Source organism: Papilio xuthus, unplaced genomic scaffold (genome assembly GCF_000836235.2).
Source record: "Papilio xuthus unplaced genomic scaffold, Pxut_1.1 DF827570.1, whole genome shotgun sequence".
In the NCBI taxonomy this organism is placed as follows: domain Eukaryota; kingdom Metazoa; phylum Arthropoda; class Insecta; order Lepidoptera; family Papilionidae; genus Papilio; species Papilio xuthus.
This window is the reverse complement of record NW_013531079.1, coordinates 4,314,042-4,338,879: the sequence shown is the minus strand read 5'-3', so window position 1 is coordinate 4,338,879 and position 24,838 is coordinate 4,314,042. Positions and strand designations below refer to the sequence as shown.

General features: G+C 32.6%; 2 protein-coding genes across 3 annotated transcripts in view; one reads left to right on the top strand and one right to left on the bottom strand.

Moving 5' to 3' along the window:
• LOC106118667 (hyaluronidase PH-20) overlaps nt 1–24,838 on the bottom strand; it is a 25,696-nt gene extending 858 nt beyond the window's left edge. The window contains exons 1-6 of one of the 2 annotated variants that reach the window (XM_013313358.1): nt 24,649–24,838; nt 8,151–8,497; nt 4,782–4,921; nt 3,312–3,487; nt 2,786–2,978; nt 1,154–2,443 (exon numbers count right to left, since the gene is read on the bottom strand). In XM_013313358.1, the coding sequence (XP_013168812.1) occupies nt 1,154–2,443; nt 2,786–2,978; nt 3,312–3,487; nt 4,782–4,921; nt 8,151–8,497; nt 24,649–24,710 (2,208 nt within the window). In that variant the 5' untranslated portion in view covers nt 24,711–24,838. Of the gene's footprint in view, nt 1–1,153; nt 2,444–2,785; nt 2,979–3,311; nt 3,488–4,781; nt 4,922–8,150; nt 8,498–15,268; nt 15,414–24,648 lie in introns of those variants that run through there. The other variant, XM_013313359.1, reaches the window with a different exon arrangement.
• Nucleotides 15,897–17,855, top strand: LOC106118669 (DNA damage inducible 1 homolog rngo). Its single transcript, XM_013313360.1, has one exon. It carries the CDS (start codon nt 16,287–16,289, stop codon nt 17,661–17,663), a length of 1,377 nt encoding a protein of 458 aa, XP_013168814.1. The 5' UTR covers nt 15,897–16,286; the 3' UTR covers nt 17,664–17,855.

The window sequence follows — 24,838 nt, the reverse complement described above, 5'->3', positions numbered from 1 at the left end:
CCCCCTAAACGGGTCACGTAGTATGAGTACGTTCCCTAAGTATCGTAATCTTAAAGTCGTAGTCTATGGATAGATTATTGGGTTCTGTCATAAATAAATTGACACAGAAATCTTTATAATATGTGTGTTTTTAAAAAATGTTTGTTTAGTGAAAAGAATGGTTCAAGGAATGGCGACAGATTTGATTTTACAATAAGATAATGATTTAAATTATTATCATTATTATTCGTTGACGGTTTAAAATTCTTAAAATAAACAACTAACCGGATATGTAATGAAACAAACCAAATTTTAATATTTTACGTGCGAAAAATATAAAGGTGAGTATACACTAAAGTATTTTCTCAAACATTTCAATGTAATGTTCTTACGAATTGTATAATACAGGTAAAAGTACAGTTTCCAAGAACATTCGGTTTGCGAAAGGTTACACTAGAACGTATCTCTGTTGTTCTGCTACAAATAAATACTCTAGTCTATCCTCACCTTTAGAGTCATTAAAAATAAAACTAACTTGCAAGCAAATTGTTAAGTTTTAGTTAATTATAAAGCTAAATTCGTACAAATATTTAAGTACAATTTCAACAAGCATTGAAAATGCAAATCTAAAAGCTATTTTGTGATATTCACTGCATTGACATTTGTATACATATTTTGCATCTCTTTCATTTTCTTTGATAAAGTAGAGACAACATGTCACCTCTTTACAAGAACTTGATATATTTAAACCACAATTTTACAGGAGAACAATTTTAAACAATTAAAAAAAAACTTGATTAGAAGCCTGTGTGTTCTTTCAGACTATATCTAGATATACATCTGTTCCAAATCTCGTCGAGATCCATTGAGCCGATCTAGAGATACCTTCATACAAACATCCATCAATCCAAGCATTTGCACTAATAATATAAGATTGCTCTCCTTAAAATTGTGGTTTAAAACATAACACGTTGTTCTTATAAATAGGCGATGTGTATACAAGTGTCTTCACACTGTATATACAATGTATACAAGTGTCCACACAGTGCGTATTCTGTATACAATGTATACAAGTGTCCACACACTGTGTATTTTGTATACAATGTATACAAGTGTCATTGCGTTGGAGTTCTACTGTTAAAGTGATGAAATGCTATAAAATGTATACAACCACCTTATCAGTTATACTTGAAGGTAGACTGTAAGCTGTATAATTGTATTCTAATTCTTCATTTGTATTCTTTGATATTTTATCTTCCAAATCATCTAATATTGATATCTCTGTGACTTCATCGTATGAATCTAAAGATTCGTTTGTGGATTTTTCTAATAAATTTTCGTATTCATTTGAATTCGTTGTATACACATCTGTTACTTCTAAGTTATTTGAAGTTGGTAACATAGTTGTAGAGTATATTATTTCTGTATATTCATCTAGTTTTTCAGTTATTTCAGTTGTAAGAGATTTTTCAGTTTCAGTATTAATTTCGATATTTTCATTATCTGTTGTAGTTTCAATGTATTTTGTATCGAATAGATTCACTTCGTTAATTTCTGTTGAAGAATATATTTGTGATTCAGTTGTACTGATTACTTCACTAGTTATATAAGTACGAGTACTTAGTGTTTCTTCTGTATTTAATTCTGTTTGAATTTCTCGTGTTGTTTGTTCTGTGTTTATATAAAATTCATTATTAAATGTTTCTTTCTTTGCAACTAAATTATTTAATTCATTTAATATTGTGTTAACTTCATTATAATCGTTATCTTTATATGTTGTTGATGGTATTTCTGTTGTGACTTCATTTATAATCGATACTTGATTTTCATTATTTAAGTCTTTACTTGCATTTACATTAGTATTATTTGTCATTAAAATGATAGAAATATAATCTAAAAATGGCACTGAATAATTTTTTGTATTGTTTGTTTTTAAATCGTTATTACTTTTTGAATTTATTAGATTCATAAATATTTCTATAAGACCTTGGTCGTCTTTTTTATCTATATCTTTGATATCATCTGTATCAGAGATATATGCAGATTTTTTATTTAATTCATCTTCAACTTCCTGTAAAATATTCCTTTCGTATGTGTCTTGTGAAAATTTAAATGGATCTATTTGAATTTCGACATTTTCAAGTTTCATATTTATCGTTTTATTTGTGTTAGTATCTTGATTAGTTATATTTGTTGGATTTAATAAATCTGTTGTGTCGTTTATATTATTTGTTGTCAGAATTGTTTCTCTCTCTGTTATAGTTTCGGGAATGACAGTAGTTTCATCATCTAATCTTATGCTGTATTTAACATATTTCGCGATTGCCGGTCCTAGTATTTTATTGACGTATTCCTGTAGTTTATTACATTTATTAACGGTGTTAACATCGTTTGAACTTCCCCAGATAATGAAGCCTGATGCTTCAGATTTATACAATGTTTTAAGAACAATGTCCAAGTCTTGCTGTAAATTTTTGATTAAAATTAGTGTGGTCATAGAAAACAAAATAATTCATATTTGTGGTTCCGAGATCCATATCCGAGAGTCAGTGTCTCAGGGATTAAGGACTTGACTTACAATCTGCAGGTCCTGGGTTCGAATCCTGCCATGTACCAATGTGTTTTTACATATGTACATTTATCTGAAGTTCTTACGGTGAATGAAAACATCGTGATGCAACTTATATGAAGTGAACCTGCATTGGGCCAGCATTGGCTATGGCCTAGACACAGACTTAGGATAGGCTCCGAGCCACTCAGTGGGGATGTATGAGATGATAATGAAAATCTGTGGTTCTTGTCTCACCTGAGTCATGAAGCCAGCATCCCTGTACCGGAACCAGAAGTAAGGCAGTATGGGGGCGCCTCCCCCGCCCCTCACCCGCGCCGCCTCACTCACCCTCCCCCGCACCAGCCACGTCAGCTGTTTGCTCGTCAAGTTCACAGAACTGTATATAGATGGGTACAGTGCCGTGCTCTCTGACCATAACCATTTTATCCTGGAAATATAAATTAACAATTGTTATTTCTTTAACTAGATGGCGCTACTATCAGTTTAGAACACGGTATTGACATTTGTATAAAATAAAATTGTACTTTATTAGAGATTTATGATCTAAACGAGGTTAAGGGCGAAGCGCCATCTGCGCTCGGCCACCTCAAGCCCGGTGAAGCTGTAAATATCTCCAGAACGACTACATGGATCTCGCCGAAATTTGGCATAGATGTAGAAAATAGTCTGGAAGAACACATACGCTACTTGTTTTGTTAATTCTGCTCGAACGATGTCGCGGGCGACAGCTAGTAAGACAGTAAAAAGTATTTTAACTCACTGGTTATTTTCTCGTATGACGTTATTTGGGCAAGCTTCTCCGGGGTTGTTTGTGGCTACATTGAAGCAGTAAGGAAAGCCGTAGTAACCCCAACGAGCTCGCGGCCGCAGCTGCTTGGCCACTGATACTGTATTCTGCATGAATTGACGTGCCGCCTCTTCGAAACGGTCTTTCGCCTGGAAGAACAAGAAGATTATTAGACGTAGACGAAGAATAGAAGACACACGGTTATAAAGAGTCTTTGTTAACCCTAATTATCTGTTTTTTATATGTCATAAAGTGACAAACAAGCAAGCGGCCTATAGAGAGCCGAATATACAGATGCGTTGCCGACCTTTAATCGACCGAGGAGAAGACGCCCAGAATAGTCCCCCTTCCTATGGTCCCCACCTCCGGCAAATTCCCTTACTCTTCTCATCCATTTCTCATAGGAAAAGGAAATATTAGAACTTATGCGGATCACAATTTTTATGTTAATATTTTTTTCGTTTTTTATTATTTTCCACAAATTTGAGCAGTGGAAACTTACGGTTTTGGACACTTAGTGTACACATAATATAACGCCTAACCTAAGGTTTCCCTTAGTGGTAGATTAACAAGAGCGGTAGTATTGTTACGATAATCAACCTTGAGATGTATTAGTAAAGCTAAAAACAGTTCGGTTAAAAGTACCAATTAAACAATTAGTAGAGGACGCGCTTCCACTGGACAATTAACAACGTAAATGATCGTAATTGCCGTGTTTAGTTCCGAAACTATCATAGCTAGGTATCGATATCTGTTATCTGTTTACACGTTGTGTTGTATTAATGTCAGAGCGTTGGTGACTCAGAGATTAAAGCTTTTGCTATCTGGTCCTCGGTTCGTATCCCGGAATGTACCAATGTGTTTTTCGATTTACATATGTACATTTATCCTATGATCTTACGGTCAAGGAAAACATGTGTGAAGTCAACTCGCACTGGGCTAACTACGAGCCCCTCAGTAGGGACAGTGAGCTGATAATATTATTGTGTTTTCACTGTATAAAATGTAAAATAACAGTGTTAGAAGCCAGCAACAACATATGTTGCAAGAATGGGCCTCGTACGGTGCAATACCACGACCACAAACAGGCGTCAAGTAGAAACAATTCCAAGTTTCGTCTGATGAGTGTTTCAAAGGCTTACTCGCACTTTTATAAGGAAAAGATGGGAGGAGGAGATGCATCGGCAGGGGAGTGATATGTGATTAAAGGTATGTTAGTTTGTCTCTGATATTGAAAATACTATTATTAAGAGAGTCATTGTCTTAATATGTTATATAGCTACATATGAATGCATCTGGCAACCCAGATTGCGTGCATTTATTAAGGCCACTTCCATCTCGTTGCATTAATTAGGGCTTCACTGATTGAGCAATCAGAGACGCAAGATTACATCGAACAAGGGACAGTAGGACAACTGTTGCGGACTACTATATTTATATTACCTCCTCCTGCAGCCATGTGTTGGGCCACCACCAGTGCAGCTTCTTCTCTATCTGCACAGACACGTCTTTGTACGGCACCAGTACGCCGAAGTTCTGCCGGAAGACAGGCCGCCATGACTCAAAATCTATTATGCCTATACCTGGAAAATAAGTAAAAACTTTCGTAAATTTTTTGCCGCAAACAAAGTCTTATTAAGATTATAAGAATAAGAGGTGTAATCTTTTGATTCCTAATATTAAATTTCTTTTAAGAATGACTAGATTTATGAATAACTCAATCAATATTTTTTGCCGTTTAAGTAACATTTAGTTTTAAACCCCTCATAATAATTTTAATATTTTTATATCATAAGGTGGCTAACAAGTAAGCGGCCACCGGTATTCTCCGAAATAGCAAAGCGCACCTTGCCCATCATCATCATCAGCTTACTATACGTCCCCACCGAGGGGCTCGGAGCCTACCCTAATTTAAGGGGTGTTTTTTTTTATAACATAAGGTGGCAAACGAGCGAGCAGCCACCTGAAATCGCTGAAATAGCGAAGTGACCGTTGCCCATAGACATACGCAATTGTATATGCGTTGCCTACCTTTAACCGACGGAGGAAAGGCCTTAGAAGAGAGAGGGATTAGGCCATAGTCAACCACGTTGCACATAGACATGCGCAATTGCAGATGCGTTGTCTACCTATCATCAACGAAGGAGAAGAGGAACAGAAAGAGGATGTAACCCCTCTGGTAAATACACTTTTTCTTTGGAAGAAAACGTGGATTAAAATTAGACTTATATAAAATTGTGAACTTTATCAAAATCTAATTTTAGTCATAAAATTTTAGTTAATTAAAAATGTTTAACATATTCCGCTTGACGACAAGATAGTATAATATAATAGGACAGGTATAAACAGAGATTGTTGATTAAATATAATTCACGTTATTTACTGAGCAATCAAATTAACAAGCAAAAGTAACTAAACGTCTCCTATTATCAGTATTAAGGTAAAACCCAGATTTTGTATACTTTTGAATTTTACCAGTCATTGACACTAAATTTTAAAATTGCTGTTTTTGTAACCTTTTATGGAAAGGGAACAAACAAAATTTCCTGTTCATTTGCGTCCCGGAGGCCTAATTTAGTTACCCTTCCCACCCTTTTTCTTATAAGGAAAGGATAGGAAGTGGATGTGAACTTTCCGGATGAGAGGATGCATGGAAAGGGAAAATATTTTCTCTCTGTGCATCCTTTCCTCCGTCGATTAAAGGTAGGCAACGCATATGTAAACACGTATGTCTATGGGCAACGGTCACTTCGCTATTTCAACGATTTCAGATGTACGCTCGCTCGTTTGCCACCGTATGATATAAAAAAAAATGTCAAAACTTCTTTCCTTATCCTTACTTTCTTTACCTTTACCACGCAAATCGTGGGATACAAATTGAATACTTCGACTTGACAACAGAGTAATACAATGTTATTAATATTATAAATGCGAATGTTTGGATGGATGTTTGTTAGAAGGTATCTCCAGAATGGCTGCATGAATCTCGCTGAAATTTGGCATTCATATAAAACATAGTCTGGAAGAACACGTTGGCTAATTAAGTCGCGCGTGACAGCTAGTATACTTTAAATGTTTCCTGTCTTCTTTGAAGTAGGACATATACATCCAAAAATGTCACGTCTGTTAATACGTCTCTAGATTTTAACATAAACGAATCTTTCATCTGGTAACTGGTAAATAAATATTTGAACGATAGCTGTTTGTCATAGCATAAAGAAATAATTGTCATATAAACAAAATGATGACTAATTGCAAGGAATATGTTTATAGATTAACATCTCTTGCACGAGCTGTGACGTCATTGATACGTCATCAAACCTGCATATGACTCAACATGTGGACTCCGTCCGCACGAAATTAAAAATATATATAGCCTATGTTCTTCCAGACTTTGTTCTACATCCATTAAATTTACCAAATTTCATAAAAATCCGTTAAGCCTTTCTGGTGATACCATCCATCCATCCATCTATCTATCTATACAGTCGCATTTATAACGTAAGAAGTAAGATTTGTGACGGTATGTGAAGCTAATTCCAAAGTTATTTTTACGATTAATTGCCAGCAGAGAACCAATATCCGAACTTCGAAGTATTCGAATTCGAAGTTCAAAGTCTCCTTTTAATATGAACTTGCGGACTCGAAAAGTTTCCATAGAAGCGACCTTGTGTCATCTAATTATTGGCTTCTGTGACTCGCGTTATTGTTGTTTGATTCGATACTAAGCATCAATAACTCATTAATTAAGACATTAATCTGAACATGTCAGTTCAACTATAAATTTTTAATATTGTTTGTTGTATATTTAATTTTACTGTCACCTGCGATTCCGTCCAGAGGAATTGAAAAAAATACTAAATTAGTAACCTATGTGTTCTTCCAGAATATTTTTTACGTGTATGACAAATTTCATTAAGATCCGTTCAGCCGTTCTGGAGATACGTTCTAAAAAACATCCATCCATCTAAACATTCGCATTTATTATATAATATTATTAAATTAACAATTGTTATTCTTTAATATTGATTTGTTTTTTTAATTCTTTAAATTTTTTTGCAATGTGTGCGTGCGACAAAGCCATTTCATAAATATATTTTCTATAATAAGTAAGAAATCTTTAAAGCTTAATTGTGTACAAGTCAGAAGGGATTAGAACTGACAGCTGTTAAACGGTTAAATTAAAAAAATATAATACGGAACCAAAGAATGTAATTATTTTTACCTTCAGATAAACATCCATCCATCCAAACATTAGCATTTATAATATTAGTAAGTACACGCCAGTTAAGATATTCTTAAAGTTACAATTTCAGTCAGAATCTATGGTTTAGTTGTTATAAGGGAAAATATTATTTTAACCATAAATAATTTTTACCGTAGGTTTTTTGCAATACGATAATATTTCCCAATTAGAAGGTTTTACAGTTAATTAAATTAAAAATCCTAATTACGTTATATTAATTATAATATTTAACATAGTTTCGTCTATCCGTGATGATAATGAGTCGTTACCAACACAAGAGGAAATGAGAACTAGATTTTAGGGTCACTATACAACTGTCGAAATCTTTATTAAATACAATTTGGTATAGTTTTACCATCATTATAAAACAATAGGGTTTTTAATATCATAAAATGGCAAATAAGCGAGCGGCCACCTGAAATCGCTGAAATAGCGAAGTGACCGTTGCCCATAGACATACGTAATTGCATATGCGTTGCCTACCTTTAATCGACAGAGGAGAGGATGCACAGAAACCTCTAGTCGGCAATACAATAATAAGTTAAATCCTATATTCAAAAACTTACCATCAAATTTTTCATCCGGTATACTCTTCTCCACAGTAGACCTGAATGCATCAAGATGACTTGTTATATTTCCTTCTTGGGGCACACCTCCGTTCCTGAACTTGAATTTCCCGCTACTCTCATTCTTCAGGAGTGCAGGGAAAAGACCAGGGTCATATAGAATCGTTACCTTTTCACCACGGAAGCTATCATTTGAATTTTGTATGATACCATATTTCTCATAAAGATTAGTAAATGGTAATTTCTTTGATTTGCATTGCATTGTTGGTACATTCCAGTACACGTTGAACGGTTTCTGTGATCTGACTGTGGTGACATCTGTCGGCATTTCTATCACGTAGTAGTTACTGGAAACAAAAGAAAAACAAGACTGTTTTAAATTACGACATTCATCTATTTCACTGTTTGAAAAATTTCACTGTTGGGAAGCTTCACTATCTTCAAGAGACTTAGCTTAAAAAAGGGTCTTGACGAACATACGGACTGAGAAAGTGATCCTATAAGGGTTACGTTTTTTTCCTTTCGAGGCACGAAACTCAAAAAATTTATATTTTTTTTTAATAAACCAGCGTGGACGAAGTCCACCACCATGTGGGATGCAAGCTAGGCAGAGAGAGAGAGAGCTTGGACGAAGTCACAGGCAACTGCTAGTTCTAAATAAGTAGATATTTAGTAGATTATAGTATAATAGCAGATATCAGATAAGTTTACATATGAATACAGATAATATATTGCTAACACAAACAAGGTATTGTAAATGTGTCCTCACGTTAGCTATCGTTTTGCAACACTAAATGCGGGTGTAGTTCTATTGACTAGAAATATATGTATGATATAAAAATCGATTACTGTTCTTCTTTTAAAGTAAAAGTAAAAAAAAAATGATTTAATACTAATATGACTGCGACTTCGTTCGCGCTCTTTTCCGGGATAGCCTCTGTGTTTTTCCAAACTATGTTCGATATAGTGACAAGTTATGTTTTTAAATATTACTTCATTTTCAATTGCTGTTCCATATTGAATGACCTATAAATTCAGCATAGATGTTTCGATTTAAAACTCATCCATTTCAATCTTAACTATTAAAGAACAATAAATCAAGAGTGACAAGTGACATAATACTTTTCGCGCCTCAAATAACGTCACCTTGACAGTGACATACGATCGCGGCGCGGCGCGGGTCAATGAACCGAAACCACTTGACCAGGGTTACCACGTTACATAATTTTACCTAAATATGCTTGAAATAAGTACGAATTAAAATATGATTTTTGATACAATTTCTAAAAAATAATCTCCATGTCAATGCACGCTATGTTCTCCGCATCAAGTTGTCATTCTCCAGATCTATCATTCGTTATTTTCATGTAATTTTTAATTTTTAAACTATACTCAAGTAATAATATTGTGAAATTTCTAATTGTTGCGTGGATTTAGATGAGATATCACATCTTATTTATATTCATAGTCGTAGAGTAAGCAATGAAAAATGCTTGTCATTCAAGATTGCTTCGGTTATTTAAATTTGTTTGGTGATAAAAATTATTAATAGGGTACATTTTTAATTGCGTTAGATAAATATTAAATAGGACGTAAATTTTTATGATTCTAACGTATCATACGATAACATAACATACAAATTTTACAAAATTATTTTTTTAATTTACCTTTCCACTTACAGCTTATTAACTCGAAAGATATATATAATTTCATTTTATTAATATTAAAATTTCTTGTAAACAAATAAATAATATTTAAGGAATTTTATACCACGTACCATGGCAACATTAGACCGGTGTGTAAACAAAACATAACCTATATTTATGATTACGATCGGAGACCGGTCAGCCGCGCTCAACAAAACCTTTATGTTCCTTCGTCGTTCCTTTTTTTTATTACACAAACTGGATTGAGCTTTTGTAATTTATTCATAAATTTATCAACACGTTTGCATAAAATAAAAAAGTATTTTATATAACAAAGAGGTTTTATACATATGAATAATTTTTTTTACCTCAAATACCAACATAATAAATAAAATACAATTGAGAAAGTTCTCTTTTTAACCTTAACCCTTAAATGGACAATGTTGTTTTTAAACAACATACTAAACATCACAGATAAAATTATCTTTATTTTATTTTTTTGTTAATTTTGACAACTAGTTCTTATTTCTGAACGAATTTTGTACTTCATGTCTAGATTTTTTTACTCATTTTTCCTAGACAGTAATACATGTCTATTACACAAATATATTTTTTTAAAACGTAAAAAAAAATCGTCCATTTAAGGGTTAAAAAATTTCCTAATATTCTTCGAATCTTTATCATCTAGTGTTATGAAGTAGATTGAAGTTCTACGAACAGTTTTATCATTTTTATCGAAACCAGCAATGCAATGGTGAAATTGATCACGTAATTACAACACGAGTTTATAAGACCTTTATTTACCATTATATCAAAACTAGCTGTCGTCTGCGACTTCGTCCGCACAAAGCATAGAGTAAACTTAATAGCCTATGTGTATATCCAGACTATGGTCTATGTCAAATTTCATCAAGATTCATTGAGCCCTTCTTGAGATACCTTTTAACGAACATCCATCGATCCATCCATCTAAACATTCGCATTTATAATATTAGTAAGATAATAAAATGTATCTTCAGTTTATCACACAATTTTCAAAAATTAAAAAGTAAATGTCATAGCGGCCATGTTTGTCGATCCTCTGTTTACTTCGTTGTTGGGTATAACGAGATGTACATATAATATTCGCTTGGCAATTTGCACACGCCTTTGTTGAAGGTCTATCGATTGGGTACATATAGCTTGCTTAGATGTATGGAACGAAGGGAGAGCGGGGAATTATGACCGTAGCCTGTTTCAATGGAACAACTTATCGACAACATTCGTGTTAATTTTTAACAACCAAGAAGAATTTTAATAATATTACTAATATTAAATGCGAATGTTTGTATGGATGTTTGTTTGAAGATATCTCGTCTCTAAAATGTAGTCTAAAAGAAACAAAGTCTACTCATTAAGTTTTATTAAATTCCACGCGGACGCAGTCACGGGCGACAACTAGTATTTCAATAAATCAAACCTAAGACTTGTGATCGAATATAACAGGAATTCAAGAAGTACCTGGAATAAATTAGTACTTAGTAAAACTTACGCGCTGCGCAGACATAACACGAAATCTGCTCGTAGGACCAAATGTCTTCGTGGAATTAGGACGGTTATTTCTCGTTTGTTTACTATCGACATTTTCTAATAAATTATATTTCAATTGTTTTATTTTCTAAATCTGTATACTTGGAAATATATCATTAAATTATGCAATATTTTTATAGCAACTCTATAAAATTATTATTTTTAATTTTGATGCTAAATTTTTTTAAGACGCTGTTACGAACACTTACGCCCTGCCTTTATTTGAAAACGTTATCTTTAAGTGTTTAAGTACAAATAACTTTAATTTGATACAAATCTTTTAGCCATATTGGAAGGTAGTAGGTAAATAAAATAAAAAAAAACATTAAAAAGACCGAAAACAAACATTGTAAAAATAGTGCACATTTATCAAAAATCAACAAACTTCAAGTGCCGAGCTGTGATTGTGGAATGTTTGTAGTCGCATCCACTTTTCAGTTGATTCATACATATAATGATGGATAACCATTGCGAAACAATTGTAAAAAATCTCTCTCAACAGTGGTAGACGCAACAACATCCGTTTGCACAAATTAGCCAAAGAGTATATAACTACTTTGTAGTATTTTATAACTGGCCGGTTTGCCTGATGCAATACCACGACCACACAGAATACAGGCGTCAAGGGGAAGTCATTCCTTATTTAGTCTGATGAGAGTGCGATCCGGAGACCTAATTTTATTCCGCCTTTCCTTACCTTACTTATCTTTTCTTAGGAGGATAGAATGGGAAGGAAAGTTGGGGTCGCATAGGAAGGGGAATGTAACTGTGCCGCTCACTCGTTTGCCGCCTTATACTATTACAAAAAAACTCTCTTTAAAATGGTAATTACACTGACAAAATAATAATAGAGAAATAACTTTAAAAACACACAATTTTGATGCAATGTCAGCAATTAAAACTTCACTTGGTATACTAATGAGAGGCTAAAATAATTATGGTCCATCGAACGAATTTATCTGGAACATAGTTATATACTTACTTCTTAAACTCTGAATTAAAAACTCTTCCAACTTTATGAATTAAAATAGTTTAAAAATAAGTAGATAGTCTTCCTTGTGGGTATTACATAATATTTTATTTACACAAGATAATAAAACTTCCAACGTAGCCCAGACAAATATAATATAGGTCACAAATAACGGCCTACACAAATATTGACAGTGAAATGATAAATATTTATAATATAACGTAATATCCGTCTTTCACGTTACGATCGTTTTATATTTAAACTGATTGCGTTAGTTTTTTATCTGTATTACTTCTAATAAAAACTAAAGTTGCGCCATTTAATGCTTCCATTAAAAAGCTTACTCCCTTGAATTTGGCACATGAAAAACAATAGTAGTCGTTTGCACGATGTGCCAACTTAAATACCTATAATTAATTAGGTCGTACTGGCCACAAAGAACGCTTATAGCTTTGATCTGGATTATCTGTGTAATTAAAAGGCGGCATTTCTCTGCGGCTATCGATTTAATCGCAATATTAATTAAAACTTCGCTTCTCATTGATGTAAAGCTTACCGCAGTACTTTGGTCGAATAAAAAAACTTTTTGAATCTGCATTAATAATAAATACTAGCTATCGTCCGCGACTCTATCTGCCAGGAATAAAAAAAACTTAGTAGCCTATGTGATCCTCCAGACTATGTCCTACATCTACGCCAAATTTTAGCGTGATCTATGAAGCCGTTCTGGAGGTTCCTTCTAACAAATATCCAAACATTCTCATGTATATTATTAACATTATGGCGTACTAAAACGACTTATTTTGATATTAAGAACCAGCTTTGTACGCTTTGGTCCCCTTTGATTTTGCGGCTGCGTCCTATATTCATAAGGGTAAACAATTTGAAGAGTTCGGTGTTATTCGATTATTCCAAGAATGTTGAATATTAACTAATAATTAGCGTTAATATAATCATCAAAATCAACCCCTTTTTAGGGTTCCGTACCTCATAGGAAAAAAACGGAACCCTTATAGGATTTCATCACTTTGTTGTCCGTCCGTCTGTCTGTCTATCAAGACCCTTTTTTGTTGTAATAAGCGTCCTTTGATTCCAGAATTATCTATCTACAACACAACGTGAAATTGCCAAGGTTGTATTGTATTGATTCCTGGCCGAGTCTGTTCGAACCTACGAGATGTACCATATCCAGGTCAGGGCTAGACAAACGTAACCTGATTTATGTCGTAGAAAATAATGCTTTATGTCAACTAGAGATAATAAAAAAAACAACAGCCATCTATTAATATTATTGTTTAAATATTAACAGTTTTTTTTTTAATTATTATTTATCAATATTGTATTACAATTGTAAAACTCAAATGTTACAAAATAAATCTTACTAATATTATAAATGCGAAAGTTTAGATGTTTGTTCAAAGATCAAAAATATAAAGGTCCAAAGGGAATCATTGAAATTAGGCCTATATTTAGAACATAGTCTGGAAGAAAACAACTAATTAAGTTTTTTTTACAAGGGCGACAGCTAATAATAAATTACTTTGCCAGCCAGTGACATATGTAAATATAATTTCTAATTTCTATTGAATTTGAACAAACCAGTCCGTCTTACTTTCTATGCAATTTTCAAATTTTTTTATGGTATTTATTATGGCTTTCTAACAATAAAAATCTAAACTTTATATATAGATGCTGAAAAGGTAAACATAAATATCAAGCTTAGTTTTACATGATATGTACATACTATTATTTTGTTTATGGCTAGTGCACTCCTAGGCCCCGAGATACAGAGTCAGCCTAGTTCGGGGTCTGCAAGATACTTCACTGTATATTATTCTAACGTGTTTTTGTGAAATAAATTTATTCTTATTCTTATAACCAAGATATATATTTTACAGTATTATATATAACCTCACTCATATGCAATGTTTTAAATTTTAGACGTAAATTTAAAAAATATTATTTAGAAAAAATAATGCAAATTATATAATGAAACTAGCCGTTGACTGTGACTCCGTCTTTATGGGATTAAAAATAGATAGTAGCCATTCTCAGACTGGCTGAATATGTTAAATATAAAAATCGGTCAAGCTTTAATTTAATAATTTGTTACAAAATTATTAACAGAATGAAAAATATTGTGTTTATTATTTGGAATTTTTCCTTATGTTACTAATAAAAAATGAAAAAAGGAAGAAAACAAGAAACACATTGACATCTAGAAGATTAAATTGGATTTGATAGGTGCTATTTTCAAGCAGTTTTATAAGTATTTTTTTTATAACAGAAGGGGGCAAACAAGCAGTGGGAAAACCAAGGTGTTCAACGACACAAGTGTTGAGACTGTATTTTCTAGTCAGTTCATAAATTAATCATTGTTATAGTTTTATGGTGCTTGAAAAGTGCTGCTTTTGTTGATTGAAGTTGTTGGTACTGACTGCATCCAGCCATGTATGATCTAACATGAATTAGTTGGGATGGGTCACGGCAGACAGGTGTTGAAACTGTGTTCTGAATTACTAATGTAAATAAACCAATGCATTACAACTTGTTTGAGTTTGTTTGATTTTTTGGATCTAGTCTTACAATAATTAGGTAACACTATTTTATTGCCTTATTGTAATAGATTATACCAAAATTGTAAAATTACCATCCAATACTGCCTTATGACTGTCCTTTAATGAGTTTAAGTGATATGTGATAGGTTATAGACATGGTTTTTAAAGAATCCTTGTATGTTTTAAACAGTGAATTTCGAGAAAAAACAGATTTACTTTTGAACAGTAAAAAAAAAACAATTTATAGATATCGATGTCTAACACAGGCACATAAGCTGAAGGATTTATTAACTTGCGAATTTCTTTTGAAATGTTTTATGGTGTTAATCAAAGTTCTTTAAAACTTGTATAAAGAGCTAAAAGAGCATTTCTAACCTCATAACCTAAACCCTCTCATCAGTATTTTGGCCCTTCATATATACAAGTACTTCTTTGATACCTTTGCGTGTAAAATAAAAAAAAACACCTCTTATTTCATATTCATTTTCACTCGTTATGTTTGTTCGTTTAACATTTGACAGAAATAAACTATACGTTGCTATAGGTTACTGGGTTACAGTTACTGAGCTACAGATAAAAAAATAATATTCCGTTACGCACTATATAATATCAGATTTTTAACCCCTTATTTATCAGTTTTTCTCAAATACTAAATTATATCAGAGATAAGTAAACATAACTGTCTCGCTAAATTATTTACGTTAAAAACTAACAATCCAAATAAAACATAATGTATTCCGTTCCATGATCATTCTTTGTAATGTACTGTCTTTTAGCTCTTTTTTCTTGTTAACTTTGCCTTCGACTACAAATGGTACATGTAAAAAAAACTATATAACTTCAATTAAATCATAAGCGTATCAGATTTTTTATCCATGATGTTTGAAAAAACTACAGAGGAAAAGTAACCTTATTTCGTTGGGTCAAAGTTTTGATCTTTAACGAAACAGCAAAGCTCCGTTGCCTAGCAACTTTCACAATTTACTTTTGATTTATGCTATAAAAACATATTTTATAGATTTTAAAAGCCATAATTGAACATAAATAAAGTCATAATAATATAACATTATGAAGAAAGCGGTTATATACACAGGTAGAATAGCAAGCAAATTTCTACTAATTGATAATCAAAACCAATAATGACCTATATGAAAGTTCAGTCACCGACGAAGTCTAGAAAATAGCGAAAAATATTATAAAAAAAACTACTGTTGTGAAGTTAGCAACTTGTGAAGTAACTCAGCGGTTCTTATTGTTATTTGCGATCGCATTATCGCTGACAAGTGGTGATATCAAACGTTTTGTAAAATGTTTTGTCCAGTCATTGCTTAATATAAATTTCACAGAGTGCAGTGTCCATTTGTAAAAAAAAAGCGGTAAACAATATTTCACGATGAAAGTAACCGTTACTACTGTAAATGATGAGATTTTCGTCATCGATGTCGCCGAAGATTTGGAATTGGAGAATTTTAAAGCGTTATGTGAAATCGAATCTGGAGTTCAGGCGAAGAATATTATAATAAACCACAATGGCAAACCATTAATAGGTGACAAGAAATCTTTAAAAGATCACGGAGTTAGTGATGGAGATGTTATTGTGTTACTTCATTTATCTCGGTCCCCTTCCAGCATGACAGTTGATAATAACGATGGGTTGGCAAACCTGGACTTCAGTAGTATCCAAGTTCCTCTCGGTGCCGCTAGTACATCAATGGGTACCGGAAGTGTCCCCGCGGACGAAGACCCTCGACTCATCAGGGAAATGTTCCTCGCAAATCCTGACCAGTTAGCACTTCTCAAACAAAATAACCCACGTCTCGCAGATGCCTTACTAAGTGGTAACCTTGAAACCTTTTCTTCTATTTTACAAGAACAGATAAAGGCAAGATCACAGCGTCAACAACAACGGATAAAAATGATGAATGCAGATCCATTTGATACAGAAGCACAAAGAATGATTGCGGAAGAAATAAGACAGAAGAATATTGAAGCTAACATGGAAGCAGCTATGGAATATAATCCAGAGATTTTCGGTACTGTTGTGATGTTGTATATTAATTGCCATGTAAATGGGTTTCCTGTTAAAGCATTCATCGATTCAGGTGCTCAGACAACCATTATGTCTGCAGCTTGTGCAGAAAGATGTAATATTATGAGACTGGTGGATACAAGATGGGCGGGAATAGCTAAGGGTGTTGGTGTGCAACGTATTATTGGCAGGATCCACATGGTGCAAATGAGAATCGAGAAAGATTTTCTAACAACATCTTTCTCTGTGTTAGAAGAACAACCAATGGATATGCTTCTTGGATTAGACATGTTAAAAAGACATCAATGTATTATTGATTTGAAACGAAATGTGCTACACATTGGTACCACTGGTACGGAGACTCCATTTCTTCCTGAATCTGAGTTACCAGACTGTGCTAGATTATCTGGTAATTCTGATGATGAAATGGTCAATCAAACATTGCAAGAAGGTAAAGACAAGTTAAGACAGGGTCAAAGTAATGTAAATCAAGCAATAGGGACAAATCAACCAGTAACTCAAAGTCCTGTAAGGTCTTCTCCAGGGCAACCTAATGCAAGGGTTGGTCTCGGAGACTCAAATTTGACCGTGTTACCAACAGACCCATTTAGTGAAACTGAAGTGGAAGAAATTATTAATCTAGGGTTCACGAGAGAACAGGCTATTGTTGAACTAAGAAGATTCAATGGTGATAAAACTCAAGCTACTGTTGCTCTATTTGCAAAATCATTAAAATTCTAAGACACAGTGTGTATGGACTTGTGTATGAAACTTAATGTATGTTGGTGGATGGTGGACTTGTTAATAATATTGTAATTAATAATTTAAAATGTGTAACATGATTCCGAGGACATACCAGAATGTTTTTTTAAACAGATATTTTATCTTGAGTTCATGCAAGTAATAAAAAAGTTAGTACATCTTACTATTATTGTAAATGCCATTGTTGGATGTATGGATGGATGATTGTTAGAATATATCTCCAGAATGCTGAAATTTGGTATAAATGTAAAACATAGCCTGGAAGTACACATAGACTACTAATTAAGTTTAGTTGTGTGTCCTACACAGACGGAGTCACAGGCTTCAGTTAGTTTTTATAATATTATTCATGTAACCTGTAATAGACAATAAGAATAAAATCATATTAAAACTACAAATATTGTCTATAGTTATCCATTTCACCACCTGCCTAACATAACAAAAATTTAACTCCAGTGGAGTTTTAGATATCGGGATAGATTTGCCTATGGCAGAGCGAAGAAGATTTTAATCGAAAATAAAATTGAACTTTACGTAATTGAAACAAGGCTTAATTTTTCTTTTCATCTTATGCTCTTTATAAAACATACAGATTAAATTTAAACCTTTTATCAATTGCATAAAACTTAATTTTATTAGAAATAAAAATCTACTCTGCTGTCCGCCTCGGTCTGAATGGATGTTTAGTGTTGAATTTCATTGCCAAAACAAATTGTCATACCTTTTAATTCTCTTTAGTAAAATGTAATGTACAGTCAGCGTCATATAGATCGTCACAGACAAGATATGCAAATATATAGGTACATCAAAAGTAATCAATTATATCGGTACAACAAAAGTCCTCAAAATAATAGATACATTCACCCTGCTCAAATACATCGGTACATACACAGCGTCAAATATATGAGTACATGCAAGATGCTCATAAATATCGTAGCAGCCACAGCGTCATAAGTAACGAAGCAGTCAAGGTGCGCAAAAATATCGGTACATTTGACAAAATTGAACTCTATCTATATATACTTGTGATACAATTTGGAATAAACTACTTCTGTTACATTCATTTGACACTTTGTATTAACATTATAGGTTGTCCGGAAAGTTCGTTCTGATTTTCGATATAAAGCTTACAATAGACTGTAGCTGAAGTGGATTCATTTTCGGATTTCCACCATTATCAAACGTCACAAAAATTTCTATATTGTGAATAATTTCATTTCATTGGTTGAGATAAAAACTAATTTTTAAAATTTTAGCCAAAAATAAAAGACGTTTTAGGTATAGAGTCGTACCAATATAATTTAAAAACATTTCCAAAAATTTAAGAGAACAGGGTTTCAATTTTCCTTATAAAGCGGCACGAACTTACTGGGCAACCCAATATTTTTCTTCTCCTGTCATAACGCTTAAATACAAAAGTTTGTCACGCCGAATATGACAGATACGTAATAACTAATATCAAATTTTGCCTTGTCACAATATATACTAGTTTGGCGCAGTGTTCTAGTATGTTTGCCGTAATATGTTTAATAACTTTACCGGTTCGAATCTCAGGCTTCTTTTTTTATCATTTTATCAATCACGGGGTTATTTTTTCATAACTAGTAAAAATTTGGTAATGTAAAATTTTGCTCGACAATTTTTTTTTATAATTTTCGCTGTCGGGTAGAAAGAAATTTAAATAAAGTTAACAACAACTAGGTTAGACCATCGCGGGTGAAGTGAGTGGTCGGAGCGTGGATTGTTTTTGCGGGTTTTAAGAATGGTACGCGCGGAAACTATACGTACAAGTGTTATCTACATATGTGTGCGCGCCCACGCACACTGGAATGTTTATTGCAATCGACCAAAAATTTGATGTAGTTTGGATATTGACATTCAGTTTTTTTTCTTTGTTTCTTAAATATATTCAGTATCAGTAAAAGGTAAAAGTAAAAGTGTTATTTTTACCGGTACAAGTTTAACAAACATGAGTAATAAACAAATTACATGTCAATAGCATCGCTTTATCTCCTTCATTTTTGTTTGAAATAGAAAAGTACTTTAACGGTCAAACTCAGTCCAAGGCAATATCAAAAAGTACCTAATAACTACGGCGATAGAGTTTAATTACATGTGCTTCGATATTAAAATTAAAAAGTTAAAAAAAAAATAGTTGCTTGGGATTTGATCCGCCGAACTTACGTACCAACGGCGGCGAACGGTAAGGCCACGAGACCAAACTAGCATATATGATGACAAACTTAAATTTGATGTTGGTTTTATCTACCTAATATTTGTCATCCGCGTCGAACACTTTTAGTAAATTTTGAAAAATGGTTTGATGCAAAGTGTCAAATGAATGTAACAGAAGTAGTTTATTCCAAATTGTATCACAACTATATAGAGATAGAGTTCAATTTTGTCAAATGTACCGATATTTTTGCGCACCTTGACTGCTTCGTTACTTATGACGCTGTGGCTGCTACGATATTTATGAGCATCTTGCATGTACTCATATATTTGACGCTGTGTATGTACCGATGTATTTGAGCAGGGTGAATGTATCTATTATTTTGAGGACTTTTGTTGTACCGATATAATTGATTACTTTTGATGTACCTATATATTTGCATATCTTGTCTGTGACGATCTATATGACGCTGACTGTACAGGTTTTTAACAGAACCACTAAATTACATGTTGCATTTATTTCTTAGGATTTATTTTGTAATATCAAAAGGTACATAGCCGTCAGCCGTGTCGTTTGAAGCGTCAATAGCCTAATGGTTAAAGGTACGGATTTCCGACCACGAGGTCGGGGGTTCGAATCCCGCCATTTGACTATTGTCGTAAACCATATCCTAGCACAAGCCTAGAGCTTAGTTGGAATGGTTAAAGAAATATTAGTAAATTTACAAAAAAATCTGCTAATATTTCAAAATAAAAAAAAAAAAAAAAACATAAAAACGTTAATATAACTGAATCATTAAACTTAAATAAGCTGTTACATTCTATGTAAACATATTTATAAGAAACTCTAGTAATAACTGTATTTTATTTAATCTAAGATACTCAGGAAATAAATATATAACTGAATAATGATTTTTTTTTATTATCAAAACCCTATACATACATAAAAAATTCCACTGATTTACCTTGGGTTTCGGAGATCATAATCCCCGTTTGAAACATTGTTGTCAGTTTTGTCAAAGATAATAACAGGGATTATGTTATGTTTTATACAGAGATTTTGGACTCGGAAAACCACGGTAAATGATTTTAATTTTTATTTGAGTCCTTTTAATTAGTGAAACTAACATGTCTGTTTTTAATAAGTCTGTGGTTATAGCTTTATAAATGTAAAACTTTTTGAATAGATAGATAACAAAAGTAGTTTACTTCCTTGATTAAAAAAAGAAAATTATACTTTTATGGCATAATTTAGTTAACCGTATGTTATCACTGACGAAACAGCTGTATTAAACAATGGTGTTTCTTTTTTTTTTCAAATAGAATGAGAGAAAATAATGTTTTGTTTGCGTGTTTCGCCAGTGTAAATCCACAGTAAACAGATGTTACTTTCTTTAGACGTGGTTTATTATTTTATCAGAGATTCTGTTCGGACCGTGTTTGCGCAGTTTGAAGTCTTTGACTCTTAAAAACAAACATTTGAAGACAAAGGGTTTCTTTATAATTAGTAACAATGTGCAATTTATTATGTGTTTTATATAGAACAGATTTGGTGCAATCGGATAGAGAAAGGAAAAATATAAAAGATCCTGTCATAGCATCTCTAAGAATAAATTCAACCATAATGTATGTAAATATTTTTTTATTCTTGATTAGCAGTTGCTCACAACTTTGACCTCGCGGAATTAAAAAAAAAGCAGTGATAAATAACTGTCAACCGTGAAGTGTTTTAAACAGTGAAAGAATTATTCAAATCAGTTTAATACTTTCTATGCTTATTCAATGAAAATAATCAAATCATTCCTTTTTATAATATTAATATAGATTAAAATAGCTGTATGTACTTTTGCCCATTAATTTTAAAAGTGTCAATTTTTAAGTACATTCGTTAGAGCATTTTTCTTAAAAAGAGGGAAAAAATTCTGCATATAAACATGATGATTCGTAAAGTGTATTTTTATTAGAATTATTAGAGTAGTTAGTTGCGTAATTGTATATTTACTGGTATTGTCATAACCACAATGACGTGTAACAATGAGATAAATAATAACAAAACAAATATCAAAATTATTCCGTTACTCTACGGCATAACTTTTGACACGTCATAGATTAGGTTAGGTTAAATAAAATACATAGATGGTTCTGTTCACTAAGTTTTTGTTTTTTTATTTTTTGGAAATGGAATATGAACAAAGACTCTATACCCTCATTTGGTAAAAGGAAATTTACGGAAGACAGTAAATAAATCATAGCAGCCGTTTGAAGTGAAAATTACTGGCCGGTTGCCAAATTGAAAAAATACTGGTTAATGTTTTGGATTTGGCACTGGGTGGTAGTACAATGAACTTTTTTACATCTTTTTTGTGACGTCACATTACGCACGGTCACGGGATGAGGATCTTTAACCCTCAGATGATCTGGTGGAGACATGGCATATCTTATAAAGCTGCAAAGAGAGGGTAAATATCCTCCTTCTGTGCGCTCTTTTCCCCTTCGATTAAATATAAGCAATGCATCTACAATTGCGGTTGTCTATGAGCAGCGGTCGCTTCGCTATTTCGACGAATTTAACTTGCCGCTTGCTTGTTAAGCACCTTAAAGAAAGTAAAAGAAGGTGTGATTAGTCCTTAGTCAACTACGCTGGTCGGATTTATTGAATTTACATCTTTGAATTTCTCAGATAATGATGTGCAGGTTGCATTACGATATTTGTCTTTACAATTAGTACGTCAGATAAAATTTAAAATTCGAACATTGAAAGAGATCGGGATCGAACCTAGGACTTGCATAACAAATCTGGTGTCAAATTTTGCCATGTTTATTAGAAATAGTAAGTCAGTGTAAATATAAATAAATAATTTTGACTAACGGAAATATCACTAATGTGATTTATAATAAAATATTAGTTTTAATTACTAATTTAATTAAAGCATCAATTACTATAAATGCAGTGTTGCCAACATTATACATCGCATTTTTAATTTTTTTTTAATTCCATAGTCTATAAGTATAAAAATACAGACAACCCCATGGTCTGGTCCGGCAAAAGTCCTGACAGAGGAAGACCTGAAACCCGATAGTCAGACATTATAGAAATAACAAGTAAATCCTGGTCGAAAACGGTAACAGATAAAAAATGGAAAATGACTGTGTATTTTTTCATTTATTAATTTAGAAAATAAGAGGCTAATTATAATAATTATTATAAGGATAACATTTTGTTTGTTAACTTTTTTTTATCTTCTTGTTCGTTGACAATTCTTTGTATGTAAAGCAATGTATTTGCTAAATGCAATTTTTATGTGTAAAGCAGTTAGCACATATTGTGAGGGTTTTTGCGACATTGTTACGACTATTCATAGTTCTGCAATAAAACACATTCTCTTATTAGCCTTATAGAGAAATTTATAGCAATATTACTATCATACTAATATTAAAAATGCGAAAGTATAGATGTATGGATGTTTGCTAGAAGGTATTTACGGAACAGTTAAACGGATCTTGATGAAATACATAGATGTAGAACATAGTCTTCAAAAACAAATAGGCTGATTAAGTTTTTTTTTAATTCCGCACAGACGAAGTCTCGGGCAACAGCTAGTAATAATATAAATTAAAATTATTGAATAAGTAAAATGATTAAAATTGTATGAAATTTTGTTTTTTCTACGATTGTTTAATAGTAGAAATCTATTGTAACATGTTATAAACTCTAGATTTTTATATAAGTAAACTAGCTGTCACACGTGACTATCCGCGCGTTATAAAAAAAAACTTCATAAGTAGCCTATGTGTTCTTCCAGACTATGTTCTACGTCTATGTCAAATTTCAGCAAGATCCGTGCAGCCGTTCTGGAGATACCTTCTATCATCCGTCCATCTAGACATTCGCATTTATAATATTAGTAAGACTACTAAGTTGATGTCAGATTAACCGATGAGTCATACGTAACAACCAACAATGCATGTAGATATTTGTCCGAATGTATAATTCTTGAACTCACCTCTTAAATAAAGTCGACTAACTTTCTCCTAACAATAGTTATTTGTTCTCAATTTCTTTACACAAATACGTTATTATATTTATTAAAATACTTTCATGTTTAAAAGGAAAATATTATGTTGTAATCAATTATTCATTAACTAGATGTCGCCCGCGACTCCATCCGCGCGGAATTAAAAAAAAACGTAATAATTGGCTTATGTGTTCTGCCAGACTACGTCCTACATATATGCTAAATTTCATCAAAACCCGTTCTAACAAATCATCTAAACCTTTGCATTTATAATATTAGTAAGATATGAGTCGATAAAAAATAAAAAAAAATATACAGATATATTGTGAACCTCCCTTTTGAAGTTCGTTAAAAAAAAAGTTATCTTTTTTACATGGATAGGCAGTGTGTAGCAGAGAAAAACTCGAATACTATTGAAAGTTGCCAGCAGTTCAAATTGGCTACATGAGTCGATATTTTTTTTTAATAAACTTGACACATAATTTTTTGCCAATTGAACAAAAATTTATCATAGAAACAAAGAAACATACGCGTTATGTCAAGGTGATCTCGTATTAAAAATTGTAACACAAAAAACAACACGTACAAGACGACACAGGTTTTTGTCAACCGCTGCAATATTTCAATTCAATGTTTGTAAACATATAACGCGAAAATTTGTGCAACACAAAACGACAATAAATATCGATTTATTTAATTTAAATAATACTATTAAATAAATATTCATAGCAATTATTATTACAACAAAATCAATTAAAAAAAATCAAAACAAATACCTTGCATCGTCACATTTGACAGATAAATATCCCGCCAAAATTATGAACACGAAAAACAGCATCGCTCACAATCGTCACAGAATAAAAAAACGGCTCTATTTTTTTTTTAATTTAAAAACACTAAATCGTTTTTATTTCTACTCGTAATCCGTTTACATGTTCGTTATAATAATTACGTGCGTTCTCACAG

Bases quoted from the DNA above. Each gene is read 5' to 3' on its own strand.
- LOC106118669 (XM_013313360.1), top strand. From the start codon at position 16,287: ATGAAAGTAACCGTTACTACTGTAAATGATGAGATTTTCGTCATCGAT.